Genomic DNA, 20,756 nt, shown 5'->3' with positions numbered 1-20,756 from the left:
TTCCCAAATTTTTTTATTATTCCTTAAAAAATATTTGCCTGCGGCCGCCAATACCCCCTTTCCATTTTTATTTTCAAAATTTAGTTCATGTATATTATTGTGGTCAATTTTTGCAAATTTTTTTAACCATGTTCAACTAAAAAACATAAATTTATCATGTTTGAATTATCCTTCTTTTATTTTTCTCGAGAATACATAGTGCAGTCTCTATTGTGTATTTTAAGGCTATAATTTTTTCCAAATTTCTTTTTGATCTCCTAAAAATAATTTGCCTGCGGGTGCCAATATCCCCTTACCATTTTTATTTTTAATATATAGCTCCAGTTTATTTTTGTGTACACAATTTTTAAACATTATAATCCACTTGCCACTAAAAAAACATAATTTTATCATGATTTAACTATCCTTCTTTTATTTTCCTTGAGAATAAATAATGAATTTTTAATTGTGTATTCGAAGACTATATTATTTTCCAATTTTTTTTATTATTCCTTAAAAATCATTTGCCTGCGGGCGCTAATACCCCCTTTCCATTTTTATTTTCAAAATATAGCTCTAGTTTATTTTTGTGTACACAATTTTTAAACATTATAATCCACTTGCCACTAAAAAAACATAATTTTATCATGTTTTAATTATCCTTCTTTTATTTTTCTAGAGAATACATAGTGCAGTTTCTATTGTGTATTTTAAGGCTATTATTTTTTCCAAAATTCTTTTTGATCTCCTAAAAATCATTTGCCTGCGGGTGCCAATACCCCCTTTCCATTTTTATTTTCAATTATAGCTCTTGTTTATTCTTGTGGTCACAATGTTCTAATATTTTTAACCATTTTTCTTGAGAATTAATAATGAATTTTTCATCGTGTATTCGAAGACTATAATTTTTCCCAAATTTTTTTATTATTCCTTAAAAATCATTTGCCTGCGGGCGCCAATACCCCCTTTCCATTTTCATTTTCAAAATTTTGTTCTTGTATATTATTGTGGTTACTTTTTGCAAACTTTTTTAACCATGTTCGACTAAAAAACATAATTTTATCATGTTTGAAATATCCTTCTTTTATTTTTCTCCAGAATACATAGTGCAGTCTCTATTGTGTATTTTAAGGCTATAATTTTTCCCAAATTTCTTTTTGATCTCCTAAAAATCATTTGCCTGCGGGTGCCAATACCCCCTTTTCAATTTTATTTTCAATTATAGCTCTTGTTTATTATTGTGGTCACAATGTTCTAACATTTTTAACCATTTTTCTTGAGAATAAATAATGCATTTTTCATTGTGTATTCGAAGACTATAATTTTTCCCAAATTTTTTTATTATTCCTTAAAAATCATTTGCCTGCGGGCGCCAAAACCCCCTTTCCATTTTTAATTTCAAAATATAGCTCCAGTTTATTTTTGTGTACACAATTTTTAAACATTATAATCCACTTGCCACTAAAAAAACATAATTTTATCATGATTTAATTATCCTCCTTTTATTTTTCTTGAGAATAAATAATGAATTTTTCATTGTGTATTCGAAGACTATAATTTTTCCAATTTTTTTTATTATTCCTTAAAAATCATTTGCCTGCGGGCGCCAATACCCCCTTTCCATTTTTATTTTCAAAATATAGCTCTAGTTTATTTTTGTGTACACAATTTTTAAACATTATAATCCACTTGCCACTAAAAAAAACATAATTTTATCATGTTTTAATTATCCTTCTTTTATTTTTCTAGAGAATACATAGTGCAGTTTCTATTGTGTATTTTAAGGCTATTATTTTTTCCAAAATTCTTTTTGATCTCCTAAAAATCATTTGCCTGCGGGTGCCAATACCCCCTTTCCATTTTTATTTTCAATTATAGCTCTTGTTTATTCTTGTGGTCACAATGTTCTAATATTTTTAACCATTTTTCTTGAGAATTAATAATGAATTTTTCATCGTGTATTCGAAGACTATAATTTTTCCCAAATTTTTTTATTATTCCTTAAAAATCATTTGCCTGCGGGCGCCAATACCCCCTTTCCATTTTCATTTTCAAAATTTTGTTCTTGTATATTATTGTGGTTACTTTTTGCAAACTTTTTTAACCATGTTCGACTAAAAAACATAATTTTATCATGTTTGAAATATCCTTCTTTTATTTTTCTCCAGAATACATAGTGCAGTCTCTATTGTGTATTTTAAGGCTATAATTTTTCCCAAATTTCTTTTTGATCTCCTAAAAATCATTTGCCTGCGGGTGCCAATACCCCCTTTTCAATTTTATTTTCAATTATAGCTCTTGTTTATTATTGTGGTCACAATGTTCTAACATTTTTAACCATTTTTCTTGAGAATAAATAATGCATTTTTCATTGTGTATTCGAAGACTATAATTTTTCCCAAATTTTTTTATTATTCCTTAAAAATCATTTGCCTGCGGGCGCCAAAACCCCCTTTCCATTTTTAATTTCAAAATATAGCTCCAGTTTATTTTTGTGTACACAATTTTTAAACATTATAATCCACTTGCCACTAAAAAAACATAATTTTATCATGATTTAATTATCCTCCTTTTATTTTTCTTGAGAATAAATAATGAATTTTTCATTGTGTATTCGAAGACTATAATTTTTCCAATTTTTTTTATTATTCCTTAAAAATCATTTGCCTGCGGGCGCCAATACCCCCTTTCCATTTTTATTTTCAAAATATAGCTCTAGTTTATTTTTGTGTACACAATTTTTAAACATTATAATCCACTTGCCACTAAAAAAAACATAATTTTATCATGTTTTAATTATCCTTCTTTTATTTTTCTAGAGAATACATAGTGCAGTTTCTATTGTGTATTTTAAGGCTATTATTTTTTCCAAAATTCTTTTTGATCTCCTAAAAATCATTTGCCTGCGGGTGCCAATACCCCCTTTTCAATTTTATTTTCAATTATAGCTCTTGTTTATTATTGTGGTCACAATGTTCTAACATTTTTAACCATTTTTCGTGAGAATAAATAATGAATTTTTCATTGTGTATTCGAAGACTATAATTTTTCCCAAATTATTTTATTATTCCTTAAAAATCATTTGCCTGTGGGCGCCAATACCCCCTTTCCATTTTTATTTTCAAAATATAGCTCCAGTTTATTTTTGTTTACACAATTTTTAAACATTATAATCCACTTGCCACTAAAAAAACATAATTTTATCATGATTTAATTATCCTTCTTTTATTTTTCTTGAGAATACATTATGCATTATTCATCGTATATGTCATACATGACAATTCAATTCACATAGTGTATTAAACCAGGCGTGGTTATTTTAATAGTAATAGTTCAGTAGTATAATTCATATACCATCAAATACATTACTATTTATGCACATGGGGCCCGTCCCCCCCCCCCCCCATTCACCGTATTTTATACTAATTTTTATTATATGAGAAATTTTACAACTCTACACCCCATGTACGCGAATTTGAACTTTTTGTTTGTGGGCCCCCCCTTAAGACATTTCTAAATACGCCCCTGCCCCCTTTCTCATTTTTTTTTCAGTTTTAACGAGTTGATTTTTGTCACGCAATTTTTAAACTTAAATAATTATTTGCCTAATTAATAATTATCCTGATATGAATTGTAATAAGATACATACTGGATTCTTCAGTGTGTATTTCTCCTGTGTTATTTTTGCCTCTTTAAACACTTTTGCCTGCGGACGCCAATGCCCTCTTTCTCATTTTTTTTTTCCGATAATTTAACTCTAGCTGGTTCTTGTGTACCAATTCTTAAACTTAAATAACCCTGTGTAAACTAAATAATTTTACTGTATGTTAATAGTGTACATACATTTTATTTTCTGCTTTTTGAAGTGTATTTGCCTGCTTATCAAATTTAAAAGTAAGAATATTATCTAGTGAACCTCTAAGGGTTTTTTTAAAATAATTTGGAAACAAGTTATGAAAAATTTAAAAAAAAAAAAAACCAAAACGAGATTCAATAGAAAATATTCTTACTTCTAAATTCAATAACAGATTAATTTTCTCCAATATTAATCATAACAGACTAACAGAGTTAATTTGTTTATCTAGAATGTACAATTTGTTATAATACAAGTTTGTCAGCCAGAGACAACACGTGGGAATGTTGCATCCTCTTAAAATAATTATTAAGGATAGTAAAAGAAGCGTAATATGTTTAGTTTTTGTTAATTGATTATAACATAAATCATTATTTTAACGATGAACTTAAAATATGATAAACAATATTATAATTAAACTTAACTCACAAAATATATATGCAATACAATACTTAATGACCTAATCCCTTAAATGGTCATTATTTCATTCAATTAATTAATTTCAACGTATGTTGCAGTGTTCAGACTTTTTCCGTTAATTCACTACCACTACTTTATTTTATTTTTTTTGTTTTTCTGTTTTTTTTTTTTTAGATGATTATGTATAATAATGGAATGATTCACAGAAATGTGTTGATAAGTTAGGTCAAGTCTTTAGTAGGAGCGCCACTCATCAGTAATTACTGTCGTGCCTGCAGCAACATATTCAATAATAATTTTTCGGAAACAGGAACTAGAAAAGTTTCTTTGGCTTATTAATTTTGTAGATCTTAACACTTTGGATCCCACTAATACTATTGAGAGTTCTTGGAGCAAAATAAAATCTCGAAATAAAAAACAGTAGGCTACCTACCGACCAATGCTGAACAGTTACTTGGTCGAGTACATGTGGTGTAAGCGTATGGTCCTAATAATTTATTTGAAACAATACTACAAACTACAACATATTGCACACTTAATGCCCTAAAAAATTAAAATAATATAATATATATATAATAATCTAAAAAAAAATAGAGAAACCAAAAAAATAAAATAAAAATAGTGGTAGTGAATTAACGGAAAAGGTACCAGTGTTCTAATACAGGTATTAGGTAACAATAACATAAAGTCATAATTTATGTTTTAAAATACAATTAAGTTTAAATATAACATAAAAATAAATATCAAAATCTCTAAACAATCTAAACACAAAGTGTCAAATATATAATAATAAATTTAAAAAAAAAATATCACAAAGTAGTTTTAACTAAATTATAAAATAATCTCTTGATTAGCACATAATTTTTGTAGGTAAATAAAAATAAAAAACTGGATGGCCAAATTACAATAAATGGGAATCAAATTAATCATAACTATTAATGATTTTTTTAAAAATAATATTAAACAATTTCATATCACATACATATTAATAATTGAACACAAAATTTATATATGCTTATATTAATAATATTATCCCTTCTCTTGAAAATTAAGAAAAAAAAGTTTTGAAGTTTGGGTTTGGTATGTTACATGTATCTGTCAATAAATAACAGAATTTAATTAAACATAATTATTGATAAAACCACTGATCTAAAATTACTTAACCAAATAAAAATTTAAAAAAATATAATTTTTACAGATAGTAATAAATTAACTATAAACCGAGTTTTCCCAAATAAAATATATAATATACATATACATTACTTATAAATACTTAAAAAACTAAGATTTCGTTAATGTAATTATGTTATAGAGAATTCAGTTATAATTTGTTACAAATTACAATGTACCACAACAGTCTAAATAAGCAATAATCAGTTTAAACTTTCCCATTACTAGTAAGTAAAGCGTAATGTCAGGTTTTCTTCTTACTACAGTTTAAAGGGTTATAAACACGTTCACAAAGAGCTCTCAGTATATTGCCAGGTACTTTTTGGTGTTGACATATTAATTCTTCTATTGCACTTGCAACCTAAAACAAAAATAAAATTCAATTAGGTATAATACTAATAACCTTCAATCAGATTATTAAAAAGTATAGGAGATGTTAACCTTACACTTTTTAAACCATTTACGATTATTTAATACATTTTAATAATAATATAACATATGTCATATAGTTTTTCAATTAAATAAATATAACTATATAAGCATTACCTTTTTTTGTAAGTCTTCAGCTGATAGATCTGGATCATATGGAATTGGTTTACCAATATGAGTTCTTAGTTTGACGGGAAACCCTCCATAAATTGGTACTATTGGTAATCGGGTCCATAGATATATTCTCAACCAGAAACGACGACCAATACCAATACAACGAAATGCTTCACGAATGTTTTGTGTGAATACTGGTATAATAGGCTGAAGCAGAATTACAGAGTTAACATCAATTAATAATAATAATAATAATAATAGTAATAATAATAAATAATAATATATTATAACAATGTCACGAAAACTTACTACTTTAGCATCTATAGCTACTTTAGCAAAACCAAATCGCTTTTTCCACATAAGTCTGTAATACCTGTCACCAAATTGAGCTTCATAAACACCACCAGGCGAAATTGCTAAAAGATTGTTTTCTTTTAGTATGTCTGAACATGTCTGCACAGTACCGGGTATTACTTTTAATGGTTCAGATATTATTGACCATCCTAAACATACATTAATAATATAAAACAAGTTTTAAGTGGCTTTAAATTATAATTGATAAATCCTTTTAATGGAAATCATTCAATCTGCTATAGCAAAAATAAAAAATAATAATAATTACCAGGTAATTTAAACAGAAAATGATCAGCTACAGTATGCACTAATTTTGCCTTTATCAAATATATTCTAGAAATCATGTAATACAAATCAATAGGAATAGCACCATGATAATACACTAACAAAGCTGGACTGTCAATAGGTACATTTTCAATGCCATTTACTTCATATCCTAAAAAAATAAATTATACATTTAAATTGATAATGAAATATGTTTTAAAGTTTGAAATTAATTACCATGCCATATCCAACCATGGGCATCCCATAATGCAGCTACAGTTTTTAATGCACCATCCCAAAAGTTATTTTCATATGCATTTATAAGTCTTTCCCTAAAATAATACAATGCATCACAATTAAAAAATTTTTTTTATTAGAATTAAGGCTTCAACTACTAAGGTTATTAGCTTGGTACTTGGTATTTGTATGTGAGGGGGGGGCAATTATATGTATGGTAATGATTTGTTGCTAAAACCCTGGGCGGTCACCCATTCAAACAATTTACTGAAAATATTTAAATTTGATGATATTTTCAAGTCACTTCTAGTCACCTACAGAGGACTAACTTTGTTTTAATATTTATCATTGTTAATTCAAATTGTCGATAAAAATTAGTTAAATTTATCTACTAAATACTATGAAATATGTTTTAAAATCATAATCAAAATATGTATTATAAGGCTATATGATTAGGTTGATTTCTTTCAATTTTTGAACTAATGGAGCGCAAATTTGCTATGCACTTTTAGGACAAACACAAAACACAACAAATGGCTGCATAGTGTCTTCTTAATATCACTATAAACATTGTATGATCATCTATATGATTTCATTTAAATTCTTTTTAAATGTATTTTATACACCTACTATATTATTCAAATACCATTGTTTAAAATTACAAGTTATAATTTACATTACCTGACAATCTTAAATAAGTGAGTTTTCTAGGGGCCCTGTAAGTATATGGATATTTAATACTATAAAATCATAGTAAAAAATAATGATTGGTATAATATACCTAATACCTATTTCCTTTTTAAATTTATACTAGATAGTATTTTTTCCTATAAAATTATATTAACTTTTCATTTTGTGATTTTTTCAAGGATACATTGTAATAATAAACATGATATATGAATATAACCTATAATATAACTCATGTGTAATTAGTATGGATTTCCAGAACCAACTAGCAATAATTTAAACATTTTAATTATGGTTCACAGATACAATGTAATCAGGTGAATCATTACATAATTGTAGCATATCTAAGATTTTATTATTTTCACTGAATATTATTTGAGCTTTAACCTTACAGTCAACATAAAGCAATATTTTTAAATTGTACCTACCATATAAATCTCCTCTTATCTTATTAAGTAGGTATTAAGTTTATAGTTTACTAACTATTTTATAAAAATATCAATTAAATTATGAAGTATAATGTATCAAAAAAGTTATTAATTAGACAAATAAACATGTTAAAAAACAAATGATCTAAGAATAGTAATAAATGAATAAATGTGTGGTGCATCTGAATGTCAGCCAATTTTCAATAGCGTATTATGAGAATTTTCAATTTTTTACAATCAGGCCACCATTTTTTCTTATTGCTTTGTGTTAGTTTCATATGATAATAATTAAACGATGTAGTTCACACTTAAAATTTAAATATACCTAATTTAACACCCAAAGTTTTATCCTACCTAGATAGCATATACAACTCAGCCATGCGACATGGCATCTTCCGTCACTTGGAAACATACAATAATAATTCCACTATTCCAGTACATAAACCAGGAAAATCGGCCCACTCCCCATAAAGCTACAGACTAATTAGCCTTCTTCCATTATTATCATAACTCTATGAAAGGATACTGCTCAATAGACTAAAATCATTCACACACATCATTTTGAAACATAAATTTGGATTCAAAACGCATCACTCTACATGTCATCAAATCCAACAAATCTCTGAATTAATTTTAAATGGCTTTGAAAACAATATATAACAGCTGTCTTTCTCGACGTAACATAAGCCTTAAACAAGGTATGGCACTATGGTATGGACTTGAACAAATATTGAACACTCAGCCCTTCCCAAATATTTGTTAAAACCCATAATCTCTTTGATATCGTATTGAATGTTTCAAGTCAGAATTGGAACCAACTTTTTCAACTTTACAATATACAAGCCGGAGTCCCCCAAGGCTCAGTTCTAGGCCCTACTTTATTCAACATCTACTGCTATGACATACCAATTCCCTCAAACTCAAAGCTGGCGATGTTTGCGGATGACACAACAATAATAACCCAAAGCAACTTCCTATAACCTTCAATTCAAAATCTTCAAACAGCTCTAAACACAGTAATCACCCGGTTCAAAATATGGAAACTAAACCTCAATCCAACAAAAAGCACAGCAAAAATATTTCCCCAAAAACGATACAGATCCTTAACACATTTACATTGATAACCAACTAATACAATGGGGCAATAAAGATACTCTGTCAAGTACCTTGGAGTGTTTTTAGACAAAAAACTGACATGGAAAATTTATATAAATAAAAAACTCACTCAAGGCTATGCTAGAATGAACACGCTATATCCATTAGTTAACTTTAAATCAACCCTCCAAATGAAACTGTTCATCTCAATAATCTGACCACTCATCACTTATGCCTGCCCAATCTGGACAGCAACTTCCTCTAAAAAATAAGCAAAATCCAAATCCTTCAAAACAAATATTTAAGAATATGTCTCTAAGTGCCATGGTTCATGAGAAATAGACGAATCCACAATGATACATCCCTCTTCTTCAAGACTGGATCAAAATACAATTCCAAAACTTTCACGCTAAACTCAAAACACCCGATGGCGCACGGTTTTACAATATGGGAATCAAAACAAAAAATTGGCATTTAAAATCATGTCTACTACAGGATCTTTCTATACCAGACCAAAGTAAAGACAAAGATCAATATAATTTACCACCACAAATACTAACTTTAAAATGTATAAATCAATCACAATATCTCAAACTAATTATAATTATAAATAGAATCTTGTAATTTGTAATTTATAAACTGACTTGTGATAGCATGTAATATGCAAAACATTTTAATCTTAATTATACAAATATATGTGTATACCTACAAATGCTTTAAAATAAGGAAAATCGTAAAAAGTATAAACTATACAATAGGTATGTTATTCACTAACACTGTTACACAATAAATTAACAATCCAAGATATACATTTAAAAATAATAATTTACTAATCAAACAATTATACCGAAATTTAGAAAATAAATTTTTAAAACTTATAATACCTGCAGCAAATAAAATATTTTTTTTTAATCACTTATTAAAACTAAATTAAGTAAAATTAGGTATCTGTTACTGTTATAGTTGAATTGTTAAGCACTTAATTAAATATTTTTTTTTTTAAATTGAATAATGATTGTTCAATAATCTTGTTTTATTTTGTATAAATTAAATGTTGTGAATTGATATTATTATTATAACTGTTTAGGCATTGCTACAGATATTTATAATTTACTTCAAATTAAATTCTAATGCTTATTTTATTATTTTAATACAAAGGTTGTCTATTAATGACCATGTATTAAATTTTAAATTTTAAATAAATATATTTAAATTTTCATAAACTATCAATTGAATATATTATATTAACTCATTAATATAATTTCAAGATCCATGTACCTGTGAAGTTTATAGACGTAGAGTATAACACCAGTTATGTAGAACAACAGAACGATAGTGAGGGGCAACAGGAATGTAACAATGAGTGGCCAAAGCAGCCATGTCATCCAAAGCCACAAATCAACATCCACCCCAATATAGCTGACTGTAACATTCAAATATAAATCAAATAAGTATTACAGAATCAGGAAACATGCTCATCAATTCTGAAACACACACCTGTAATTGAAGCAGTGTAGTTATAGGCGTTGTTGAATAGCGTTAACATTGTATCTTTGCTGTTAATGGAGATAGTAGAACAATTTTACACTATTGGTTAGTACTGTGTGTAGTGTAATCGAGGGCTATAGTGCGCACCTCAAACCATGTTCAGTGCAAGACATGTCTGAAGAAAATCGAGCAACAACAAATCTACAGGTTACGGGTACCTATGTAGTTATAGTTTTTTTTTGTCGTTCCTTTACTATATCACATACAAATGCGCTGACTGAGCAACAACGAAATCCCGTCACAATTGAGTTTGTGGAACGGAATCAAAAATGCGTCCGTCGACAAGTTTTTTTTCAGGACAATTTTTTTTGTTCTGCTTACATTTTTTTCATTTCTTGTCAATCGCCGCCACCAACGATTTCTAGAATTTATTGTTGCGACGACACGATTATTGTTTACTGCAGGCACCGTCGTGTTGGACGTCGAATGTTGTGAGTTACTGTTGAACTTGTTGAAGACTTGAAGTGTCGACTGTTGAGTGTTGAACTGTTGAAACGTCGAGTATTGAGAGTTAAGCGTTGACTGGCGAGTGGCGACTGCCGAACCGAGCCGAAGTGCCGAACTGCCGACGGCTATCAGTGAACGAAATACGAATACAAAAATCAAACGATAACAAACGATTCCGTCGACCGAAGTGCGCACGATCGTGCTGATAAGGTTATGATAAGTTTATGTGTCTATAATCTATATATATATATATATATAAATATTAATATATTAATAATATTACCTATGTGAATACTAAAAATTACTTTAAAAAAAAAAATTACTGTATCAGGGTATCTGCATATCAAAATTCAGTAGTTGGTATTTGGGAGCACGTGGAGAACATCTCAAAGATCGATTCGACTTAACTATAGCACCATCACGGTTAAATCACGATTGAATACCTAATATAGAAACTAGCTTAAACATTTGAATATAATAGATGATAATATACTAGTGATTAATAATAAATTTAGTATAGTTAATGCTTAAACAAAAGAAATAAAACGATAATGAATTTGATAACAAACGGAATATATATATTCGATTGCCCGTTGTTTTAGCTGCAACTACGAAATTGCAGGAAAAATATTGTTCTAGCAGTTATTCGTTCTTCAGTGGCGATGGCAAAGCATATACGCCGATTTGCATGATTTGTTCGGTCTGCATGACGCGACTCGAATGACGATTCGATTGTATTTTGTAAATATTTTGATTTTTGACTCATTTTGGTTATTTACAAAAATTTTCATTTTTTTTTCAGTTTTTCCAATAAAAACCAATAAAATAACCTACACTTGGTCAATTAACTTGAAACAATGATGCTGATTAACAAGTTAACGGAAGGTTCCTCGTCAATTGAAATATCAGTATAGTTTGAAAGTATTAAACATATTATACGGTCACGTTTTTTTTTTATAATCTTTTTAAATTTGAACATAAATACTTCAGTCAAATGTATTGAAACATTTAATATGAACGAAAAAAAAAATTTACATTTAAACAAAATTTATACAATCATATAGATAATAAAAATATTCCAATATATTTTTAATTATAATGTTACAGTTAAGGATTAAAAATTTAAAACAATCCTTCTCATAGTATTTCATACTGTCACCTATACTTAAAAAAAGCAGGTAAGTGGGTATCGGTCTTCTGTACATTGTGGGTGGGGTGGACCTCTGACTAGGGTAGGTTAAATTTGAATGAAATGATAGGTATCATTGTATACGAAAAACGATTCTGGACGGAGACGGTTTATCTGTCTAGGATATATTATAGAATATTAACAATTTTCAAATCTTAGATTTAAAAAGAAAATTTTTTGTGAATTTCTAGCTTAAAATAATTTGCGAACTTTCGTGATTTTTACATATGTTGTCAAAATTAAAATTTGAATGCATGTAACAAAAAAATTGTGGCTACATATTTCTTTTATTTTTCAACTGCTATTGTAAAAATATATTATGAGCCTTGTATTAAATTCTCAAATCTTAGAATTAAAAAGAAAAACTTTTATGAATTTCTATCTAAGATAATTTGAACATTGCCGTAATTTTTACGTATTAAGTCAATATTTGAACTTCAAATGCTAATGAAAAAAAACCGTGCCTATGTATTTTTATAATTTTTAAATATCTATAAGAATAACTTATGAGGAACTTTGTATTAAATTTTCAAGTTTTTTGATAAAGCCAAAAAAATTTTATCGACACTTTAAAAAAAAATTTCAGAAAAAAAGAAAATTTCAGTTGTCTATAAATATCTAAAAAAAAGTCAAAATATTTCGAAAATTAAATCATTTAAAGAAAATGCCAATCTAAATAACTGGTGAAATTTTCGAGTATCTACGACTTATACTTTTTGAATAATAACAAATGTTTAAAATCGTTTGAGGATAAATTGTTATCGTTACGCTATTTCGTAAAAATTTAAAATTCAAACGCACTTAAAATTTTTCCTATAATGATGTTTCAGTTTTCTCTATAGCTACTTGAAGCAAATAAAATAAAATGGAAATCCCGGGGCCCCCTGGACAATCCCCTAAATCCGGCCCTGTATATGTCATATGGAATATTCTATCTTTATACTCTATCTATACTTCTACAGTGTATTGTGTACTTATAGTGATTATACATGTGTACAGTTTATATACAGAAATAATATTTGAACGTCGTTGACAAAAATACTAATTGGTTATGACTTATGACCGTCCGCGATAGCGTGAACTTCTCAAAAACAGATAAACGAATAAAATAATGTTTCAACGTCTCAATACAACGCGACAGTCCACCGCGTGTCTTGTGACCTGTGCGTTATATTCGAGTGTGTTGTGTTATAAATTTATTTTTTTTCTCAAAGTTAGTTTTGTTATTTTGTTTACAATATGGAGAGATGGCTTAAAAAAGGAACTCAGAAACGTTCCTCTCCAGAACCTGAATATTTTGCGGTGAACTGAAGTCATATTGATAATCATAGTAAAAATGAGAATGATACAAATTAAATTTCCCCAAAATATTTTAGGAAAGTAACTAAAAAATTTAGAAAGTATGAGGAAAGTTACATATCATTAGGATTTAGGAATAATAATGATAATCCTCAGTGCGTTATTTGCAGCAAAGTTCTCCCAAATAGCTCTATGGCTCCAGCTAAAATGCGTCGTCATTTAGAATCTGTTCACGGTGAACTTAAAGAAAAAAATGTAGAATTCTTTATTCGAAAGCGTAACGAACTACTAAAATCAATAAACTGTATGGCTCAAACCACAAAAACTATGAATGAAAAAGCGACCGAGGCTTCTTATTTAATTGGCTATCGGATAGCTCAACGCGGTGAAGCTTACACAATTGCCGAAAGTCTAATAAAACCTTGTACTATGGAGATGGTAAAATGTATGTTAGATGAAAAATTGGCAAAAGAAATATCTAAAATCCCACTATCAAATGACACGGTAGCTAATCGTGTCGATGATTTAGCAGCCGATATACAGAATGAACTTATTTTTCGTCTCAAATCGTGCAAATTTGCATTACAAATGGATGAGTCTACCGATGTAGCTGGGCTTGCAATATTAATTTTCATCGTTAGGTATCAACACGAAAGCACATTATTGGAAGATCTTCTTTTATGCAAATATCTACCAACACGTATTACTGGAGTTGAAATATTTGATCTTCTAAATTCATTTCTTGAAGGAAATGAAATACCTTGGGAAAACTGCGTTGATATCTGTACTGATGGAGCAAAGGCTATGAGTGGTACAATTAATGGAGCTGTACAGCGTATTAAAAATATTGCCAGAAACTGTATGATACATAGACTAATGTCTAAACTTTAGACGATCGGACGATCCTGCAATTTAGTCCTCCTCCTCCTTAGCTCAGAGCCATTTCTCTTTCACAATGTTTTTATGTATGTTGCTATATTGAATTCAAAACTAACAAATCTATTAGGTACCTACAGTTCAGACATCTAATATACATCTCAACAGAGTGACGACTGACGAGTAAACCTTGTTGTCAGTAAAGTTGTCCGTATTTTTTTTATTAATTTTTATAAAGCATTTTCAATTTGTTATAAAGTAATATATGCTAGTAGGTATTCTCAATTTAAAACTAATTGTCGACATGACAGGCATACCTATTATGTTTAATAATCTTAGGCTATTAATAATCTCAATGAATCGTGATTCTAAATTGTTTTTATTAATAATATAAATTATTGTTTTAACTTATGTTTATTATACATTTCTAAAAAGTTGTCCCAAACTTGGAAAATGTATTGAGTATGTAATAAAAATCTATTGATTAAAAATCTAAAATGCAATTTGGAATAAACCAACAATTGGAATAATATGCCTTAGAACCTTAGATCAGTTAGATCATAATATAGATTGTGATCATTTGAGAATATTATAATTGTATAATATATAAATATAATCAATATGGTATTGTGGTACAACATTAAAACGTTAATTATGATTATGATCTAATATTTTAGCTTTGAACAAAACCTTATTGGAAGAATTGGGTAAGTTATGGCAAGTGTATTAATACGCCTTGGGTAGTGGTATAAGTAGATAATGGAACAATTGGTCATTGGAACAAAACCATGGACATACGAAATATTAGTCAATGGTTTAATATGGTTTAAACTTGTGATGCTATCGCCTGCCTGCTATCGCACATGTGGTTATGTTATTGTTTACAATATTTTATATTTTAAAATTTTAAACTGACTACCAATTATTACCGGTCATGGTAAACAGAGCTTAGTAGTAGGTTAGTACAGACTATGATGAAGATGTTTTAAAATTAAACTGAAAACTACAGGTTACGGGCTATAAATACACAAAATTGAAAAGTAAAAACAATAAAAGTGAACACTGAGCACAGTTGTTTACTGTTGGTACTTTAATATATTATTATAAGCCGCGGTGTATTATTATCTATTACACATATTCTGTCTAACGCCGTTGATTTCGGTTTTATTCGTCGTTTCTCCAGAAGAAGATCGCACGTTATTCACCTGAAAAAATAATAAATGTGAAGAATTTATTCAATATTTGTCTCATTGGTTAGTGGTAGCTTATAATAATTCTTCGTTCTCACTACCATGGAACCTGAAGCAGTGTGCCGAACCGTGCTTAATGAAATCGAAGAATGTTTGTCGCAAATCAAACAAATGCCTTTACCACCGTTTCCCGTTTACGAGAGTGAGTATGAAACATCAATTTTCTAATCGAACACCTATAGCTATTATTATAAGTGTGAACTGTTGGCAATAAGTTTTATAAATGTTCATTTGCATGGTAAGATAACAAGTTGAGTAGTAAGTACTACACTTCTAAATAGATGCTGATTGGAAAACATACTATAATGTTTTGGTTTGAAAAAAAAAATATTTTACGATTACCTATATCATTAGACAATTTTAATATTACTTTGCTTATTGAATTAAATGTATTTGTGATTGTGGATATCATATTATAACTCTTACAACCTCATTAATCTAGTCTAATTAGGACAGCCAGGATTATACAAAATAATTATGAATAGAGCCAAAACACATATTTAGAAATTGGAAATTAAGATAAAACTTAAATGATAAAACTTTGCTACATCGTTACTTTATTTATAATTTTTGAAAGCAATAGTATTTCTGCAAGGAATTCATGTTATACCTAGCTATTAAATTCCACTAATTTTATCTTCAATGATCATAATTTTAGTTGCCTATTTTTTTCAAACACTTAATATGTAAAAAATTACAATATATTATTATAATTTAATAATTGTTAATATCATACCTTTTATAACATATAGTACCTACCTAATTGTGTAAATTGAAAACTTATTAAGCGTTGAATGGTGCAATTGTTTTGGACGTAATAGGACATCTGAAGTGGTGATAGGTTAGTTAAGTACAATTACTATGTTTATATGATGGCAATAAAACGCTTTGAAAGTAAATCGATTTTAAATTCTTTAACTACCTAGTGTAGGCATTTTAATTTTTAAAATAGTTTATATAATGTAAACGATTTTAACGCCATCATATTGATATAGTAAGTTGTAAAAACGATTTAAAAAATGTAAACTGTTTTACAAGTTAAAAAGCTCGCACTATGTAGTTTAAAAATTTAAAACCATTTTAATGCTATCATATAAATATAGTAGTTGTGTTTAGTCACTAGATCTAATGCAACATCGTCATGCGTGTATCAGCGTATCTAGGATTTTTTAAAGGAGTAGGTATGTTTTGATTTAATATTTAAATACAACTTTAGGAAAAGATCACACATCTAATATATTTTTGCATTTTAAAGCTGTAAAAGGTGGATTGAGGGGGTTTAATATTACCCACGTTGGGCTATACACTACTAGGCCCTACAAAATATAACATAACTGGATTTTTCAATCATTTTTCTGAAAGTATTAATAATAAGTATTATTAAACAGCCGTTCGTTTTGATTAACTTGTATTGTATCAAAGTATAACTTATCTACCTATGCATTAGTACTACTAAACAATATACTTAATATAGGTATATGAAGTATACTGTCCATAAAAAGCGTGTATTAATTTTCAAATTTTCATAGATACAAATAAAGCTGCTGCTTATATAAGCTATCGTTTAAAAGAGTATGATTCTGTTGCTTATTATTTATCTGAAGCTCATGGAGGTGGAATTCGTTCAAAACTTTCATTGATAATGAATCCAGAGTAAGATCGACATTGTTCAATTATTTTTTATTAAAAACATTAAAAATATATTCTCATTTGATTTAATTAATAAAATAATAACTGCATTTTTGTATGAATTATTTAACTTTTCATTGGGTTAAATACATTTATTTTTATTCTAGTACTGCAAGTAAAAAAGAACTGAATGATTGTTTATCCTTGAACTCAGAATATGTGACCAAAAGATACAATGGTCTTTTGGAACGTTTAAAAGAAATGCCATCAGAATGGACATTAATACAAATCACTAAAAACTATAATCCTAAAGATGTAGTAACTCCTAGGCCTACAGAGAAACCTACAGAAGTTGGTGAATTGTTTATATCTAGATATCAGTGTGGTCAAAAATACAAGAATATGTATGATATTTTTTTAAAATTAATTGGACATTTTTATCATACCTATTGATAATTAAAAAATATTTGACTTTTTAGTAAACCTTTGACTATAAAAGTGGATAAAGCAAAAACCAGTTTAGGACAAAAGACTATTTTTGAAGTTCTGAAAAAAAGCTTAGAAGATACAAATGACAGACAAAATAAGGATCCATCAGTTATTCGGAATTTAAGAGATTCCGCTTCCCAGTCAATTAAAGTAAATAAACAACTATTGAAATAACCCCGAATAAGTCTCCGAACTAAATGCAAAGTCAAAAATTATTAATAATTGAATTGTTATTAAAATGATTGTTTCCAACAGAGCATTTCACAGGAAATTCATACTAGTTGGATAAAACATTGGATTTGTATGTTGTTAGGCAATTATTTTGATGAGAAACTTTCAGCAGAAGTCTATAGCATTATTGATAATGTCATAGAGTTAGTAATTGTATATATAATTTTATCTCTTGAAAATTATAATTCATGTGTGTACAATTTATTTATTTTTATTATGTAATATTCTCAGAGAAGAAAACATGACTATAAGTGAACGGAGCAGAATGATTTTGTATCAGATAACAAATGCAGTCGTCCAGTTGACGAATGATGAAATAAATAATCTTCTTAAAGAAGTTGACTGTTCAACAGAGGAAATGAATAAATTTGAATCTGCTATTAATAAATATAAATTAAATGGTTCACATTTAATGTTGAAAAAAAGACATCCTGTTTTGCTTATATTAGACGAGGTATAGTATTAGTTTGTATTACTAAAAAGATTTATATTTTTTGATTTTCTTGTTTCATAGCATTTAGAATGTTTGCCATGGGAAACAATACCGTGTTTAAAAAGACATCCAGTCTCCCGCGTGTCATCTGTACATATTGTGCACAGGTTATATCATAAACACAAGGATTCTATTCAAAATGGATTAATGTAATATAATGAAAAAATATTTATAAATTATGTATATTCTAACTGCAATTGATTTCAGGAAAATTAGAAACCAAGGATATTACATTTTAAACCCTGATAAAACATTGTCTAATGCTGAAAAAAGAATGTCGAGTTTCCTCAAGGAAAGAAATGTAAACTGGGACGGCATTCAAAGTCAAGAGCCTACTTCAGAACAGTTCAGTTCTTTACTTAAAAAAAATAACATACTATTGTAAGTGATTATATTATTATGATTTTGTTTTGATTTGCTTATCTAATATTATTAAAATATTAACCCTATTTAGATATTGTGGCCATGGTAACGGAACACAATACTTGCATAGTTTGGATTTAGACAAATTAGATCTACAGTGTATACCAATGTTGTTTGGGTGCTCAAGTGTTAAACACACTGACAAAGGAGGACGATCTAATTTTGTGGGTGCTTCTTATGGATATTTAAAAGCTGGCTGGTAATTCATTTCTCAACTACCTACAGTTTTTTAAAAATTTTAATGAACATCTATTTATTTAGTCCCTGTGTCATTGGTATGTTGTGGAATGTAACAAGTTTAGATGCTGATAACTTGGCCAGAGCCATGCTTAATGTTTGGCTACCCGGAAATCCCATCAACCTTCAAGGTGAATAAAAATTATACAATTTAATCATTATTTAATATTTCACAAATTAATGTTTATGTATTATAATAATAACAATAATTTATATAAATTATAATAGATGAACAATTATTTTTGTACCTGAATTTAAAAATAATTTATCTTAATTGGTTTGATTTGGATAATGTTTCAGAGAAATGGCCTAAAGAATTTTTGGATCAACAGGATTATCCCATGGAACGAGAACTCTTGCGTACATTAGCGATTGCCAGAAAAACTACTAGAAGTTTTTTCAACTATGCCGCTTTAGTTGCACGAGGTATACCAGTTATCATGACAGACTGAAAATGATCCTGATGTAATATTATTTTAATTTTAAGTTACCGAAGTTTTTAATGTTTTTTTTTTTATACATATTAAATAGTTCAAAGTATTATACTATTAAGTTTTTACCTATTTACAGATTTACACAATTATTACAATTTGTTAAATTACATTTTTAAGTAATAAATTGTTTATAATTTTTTTTCTCATATTTTGCTGTGTGTTAAGTTTTATATTTAAAATTATAATTACATTCCTACATCTGTTGTGCCTAAAAATTCTATCTCTGGTGTAACAATATAATAACTAAGTATATAATATAATTATATACTTAACGAGAATGTACTTACATAAATATTTTATAAATTATTCAATTATCTTCTAAAATATTTCAGTATCTATAATTTAATCTATTAAGTTATAAAAGGTATGTTTCTTATCCTGCAGCTTATAGCATTAATTAATGGTCTGTTTTTATGATGCTGTGCTGTACAACTGTTTGACACTGCTGAGAAAATGAATCTTAAGAAAATAATATACATAGTTGAATATTAGTTGAATAATTGGAAAATAATTTTACATCTATAAAAGTTATCATGTTATTTTCTGTTAATACTTCAACACTTCTGAAAATTGATTTGGCTAATTCTTCAAAAACATAGTGTATAATAATAATATTGTAATGATCCCTTGTTATTGGATTTTGTTTCATTAACTACTTACCGATGTACAAATCAATATATACTATGCTATACTATAACTATCTGTAAGTACAAGGTAAATTGTTTTATTTGTGTTATTATTGCTAATCTTAAGAGAATATTCAAAGTAATAATATATTCTGCTGTAAATTCACGAAAGTTTATTGTCACAAGGGTAGCAATAATCATTTCAATAACTAGGATCTAGGAGATATGACATATGAGAATACCTACACATGTAAAGTATGAGACATAGCTAAGTTCCAATATTTGATGTACCTTTGACTTGAATATTTAATATTATAAAATAAATATTTGTACCTACTACAGCCTATCAGAAAATTCATCTAATCTGTGTGCTTATCATAGACATTTGCTAGTAATTAGGGGCTGAATTTTACTACAAGTGCTAGTAGGTGTATAATATAGTTAATCATGTACCTATGCAATATTTTTTAATCGTGCTTCAAATAATAATTTCAA

The 20,756-nt window shown here is 28.0% G+C and overlaps 3 protein-coding genes across 4 annotated transcripts; 2 read left to right on the top strand and 1 right to left on the bottom strand.

The window, feature by feature from the left end:
• Positions 1-4,169: 4,169 nt before the first annotated feature.
• On the bottom strand, positions 4,170-11,159 carry LOC107171601 (DGAT1/2-independent enzyme synthesizing storage lipids). 2 transcript variants are annotated; one of them, XM_089226738.1, is made up of 7 exons: positions 10,528-11,159; positions 10,309-10,453; positions 6,821-6,915; positions 6,588-6,755; positions 6,275-6,468; positions 5,969-6,172; positions 4,170-5,783 (listed from the first exon to the last, which is right to left on the bottom strand). In XM_089226738.1, the coding sequence occupies exons 1-7, from the start codon at positions 10,574-10,576 to the stop codon at positions 5,667-5,669; spliced, it is 972 nt and encodes a 323-aa protein (XP_089082864.1). In that variant the 5' UTR covers positions 10,577-11,159; the 3' UTR covers positions 4,170-5,666. The 2 variants fall into 2 exon arrangements, with proteins under 2 accessions (XP_089082864.1, XP_089082865.1); XM_089226739.1 differs by having other exon boundaries at positions 10,900-11,159.
• A 1,920-nt stretch (positions 11,160-13,079) lies between these two features.
• Positions 13,080-14,404, top strand: LOC107171600 (zinc finger BED domain-containing protein 5-like). Its single transcript, XM_089226992.1, has 2 exons — positions 13,080-13,177; positions 13,591-14,404. Exons 1-2 carry the CDS (start codon positions 13,080-13,082, stop codon positions 14,402-14,404), a joined length of 912 nt encoding a protein of 303 aa, XP_089083118.1.
• An 863-nt stretch (positions 14,405-15,267) lies between these two features.
• On the top strand, positions 15,268-19,783 carry Sse (extra spindle pole bodies like 1, separase). The gene is made up of 11 exons (XM_015521849.2): positions 15,268-15,781; positions 17,169-17,292; positions 17,436-17,672; positions 17,748-17,907; positions 18,013-18,131; positions 18,220-18,442; positions 18,503-18,630; positions 18,689-18,862; positions 18,936-19,103; positions 19,166-19,272; positions 19,442-19,783. The coding sequence occupies exons 1-11, from the start codon at positions 15,682-15,684 to the stop codon at positions 19,591-19,593; spliced, it is 1,692 nt and encodes a 563-aa protein (XP_015377335.2). The 5' UTR covers positions 15,268-15,681; the 3' UTR covers positions 19,594-19,783.
• Positions 19,784-20,756: the final 973 nt, after the last annotated feature.

The sequence above is a fragment of the Diuraphis noxia genome, unplaced genomic scaffold (genome assembly GCF_037042655.1).
Source record: "Diuraphis noxia isolate RWA-SAM2 unplaced genomic scaffold, SU_Dnox_SAM2 contig0004, whole genome shotgun sequence".
In the NCBI taxonomy this organism is placed as follows: domain Eukaryota; kingdom Metazoa; phylum Arthropoda; class Insecta; order Hemiptera; family Aphididae; genus Diuraphis; species Diuraphis noxia.
Note: the sequence above shows the minus strand (reverse complement) of the source record. Positions and strands in the feature narration are given on the sequence as shown.

What these genes read in the sequence shown, in the direction of transcription:
- LOC107171601 (XM_089226738.1), bottom strand. Translation starts at nt 10,576, where the DNA reads ATGTTAACGCTATTCAACAACGCCTATAACTACACTGCTTCAATTACA. An exon ending in CCATGGTTGGATATGGCATG is followed by an intron (nt 6,756 to 6,820) that starts GTAATTAATTTC and finishes TTATTTTTTTAG; the next exon opens with GATATGAAGTAAATGGCATT. An exon ending in TAGCTATAGATGCTAAAGTA is followed by an intron (nt 6,173 to 6,274) that starts GTAAGTTTTCGT and finishes ATTCTGCTTCAG; the next exon opens with CCTATTATACCAGTATTCAC.
- LOC107171600 (XM_089226992.1), top strand. Translation starts at nt 13,080, where the DNA reads ATGGAAATCCCGGGGCCCCCTGGACAATCCCCTAAATCCGGCCCTGTA. An exon ending in TCTATCTATACTTCTACAGT is followed by an intron (nt 13,178 to 13,590) that starts GTATTGTGTACT and finishes AAAATATTTTAG; the next exon opens with GAAAGTAACTAAAAAATTTA.
- Sse (XM_015521849.2), top strand. Translation starts at nt 15,682, where the DNA reads ATGGAACCTGAAGCAGTGTGCCGAACCGTGCTTAATGAAATCGAAGAA. An exon ending in TTTTGCTTATATTAGACGAG is followed by an intron (nt 18,443 to 18,502) that starts GTATAGTATTAG and finishes CTTGTTTCATAG; the next exon opens with CATTTAGAATGTTTGCCATG. An exon ending in AAATCCCATCAACCTTCAAG is followed by an intron (nt 19,273 to 19,441) that starts GTGAATAAAAAT and finishes ATAATGTTTCAG; the next exon opens with AGAAATGGCCTAAAGAATTT.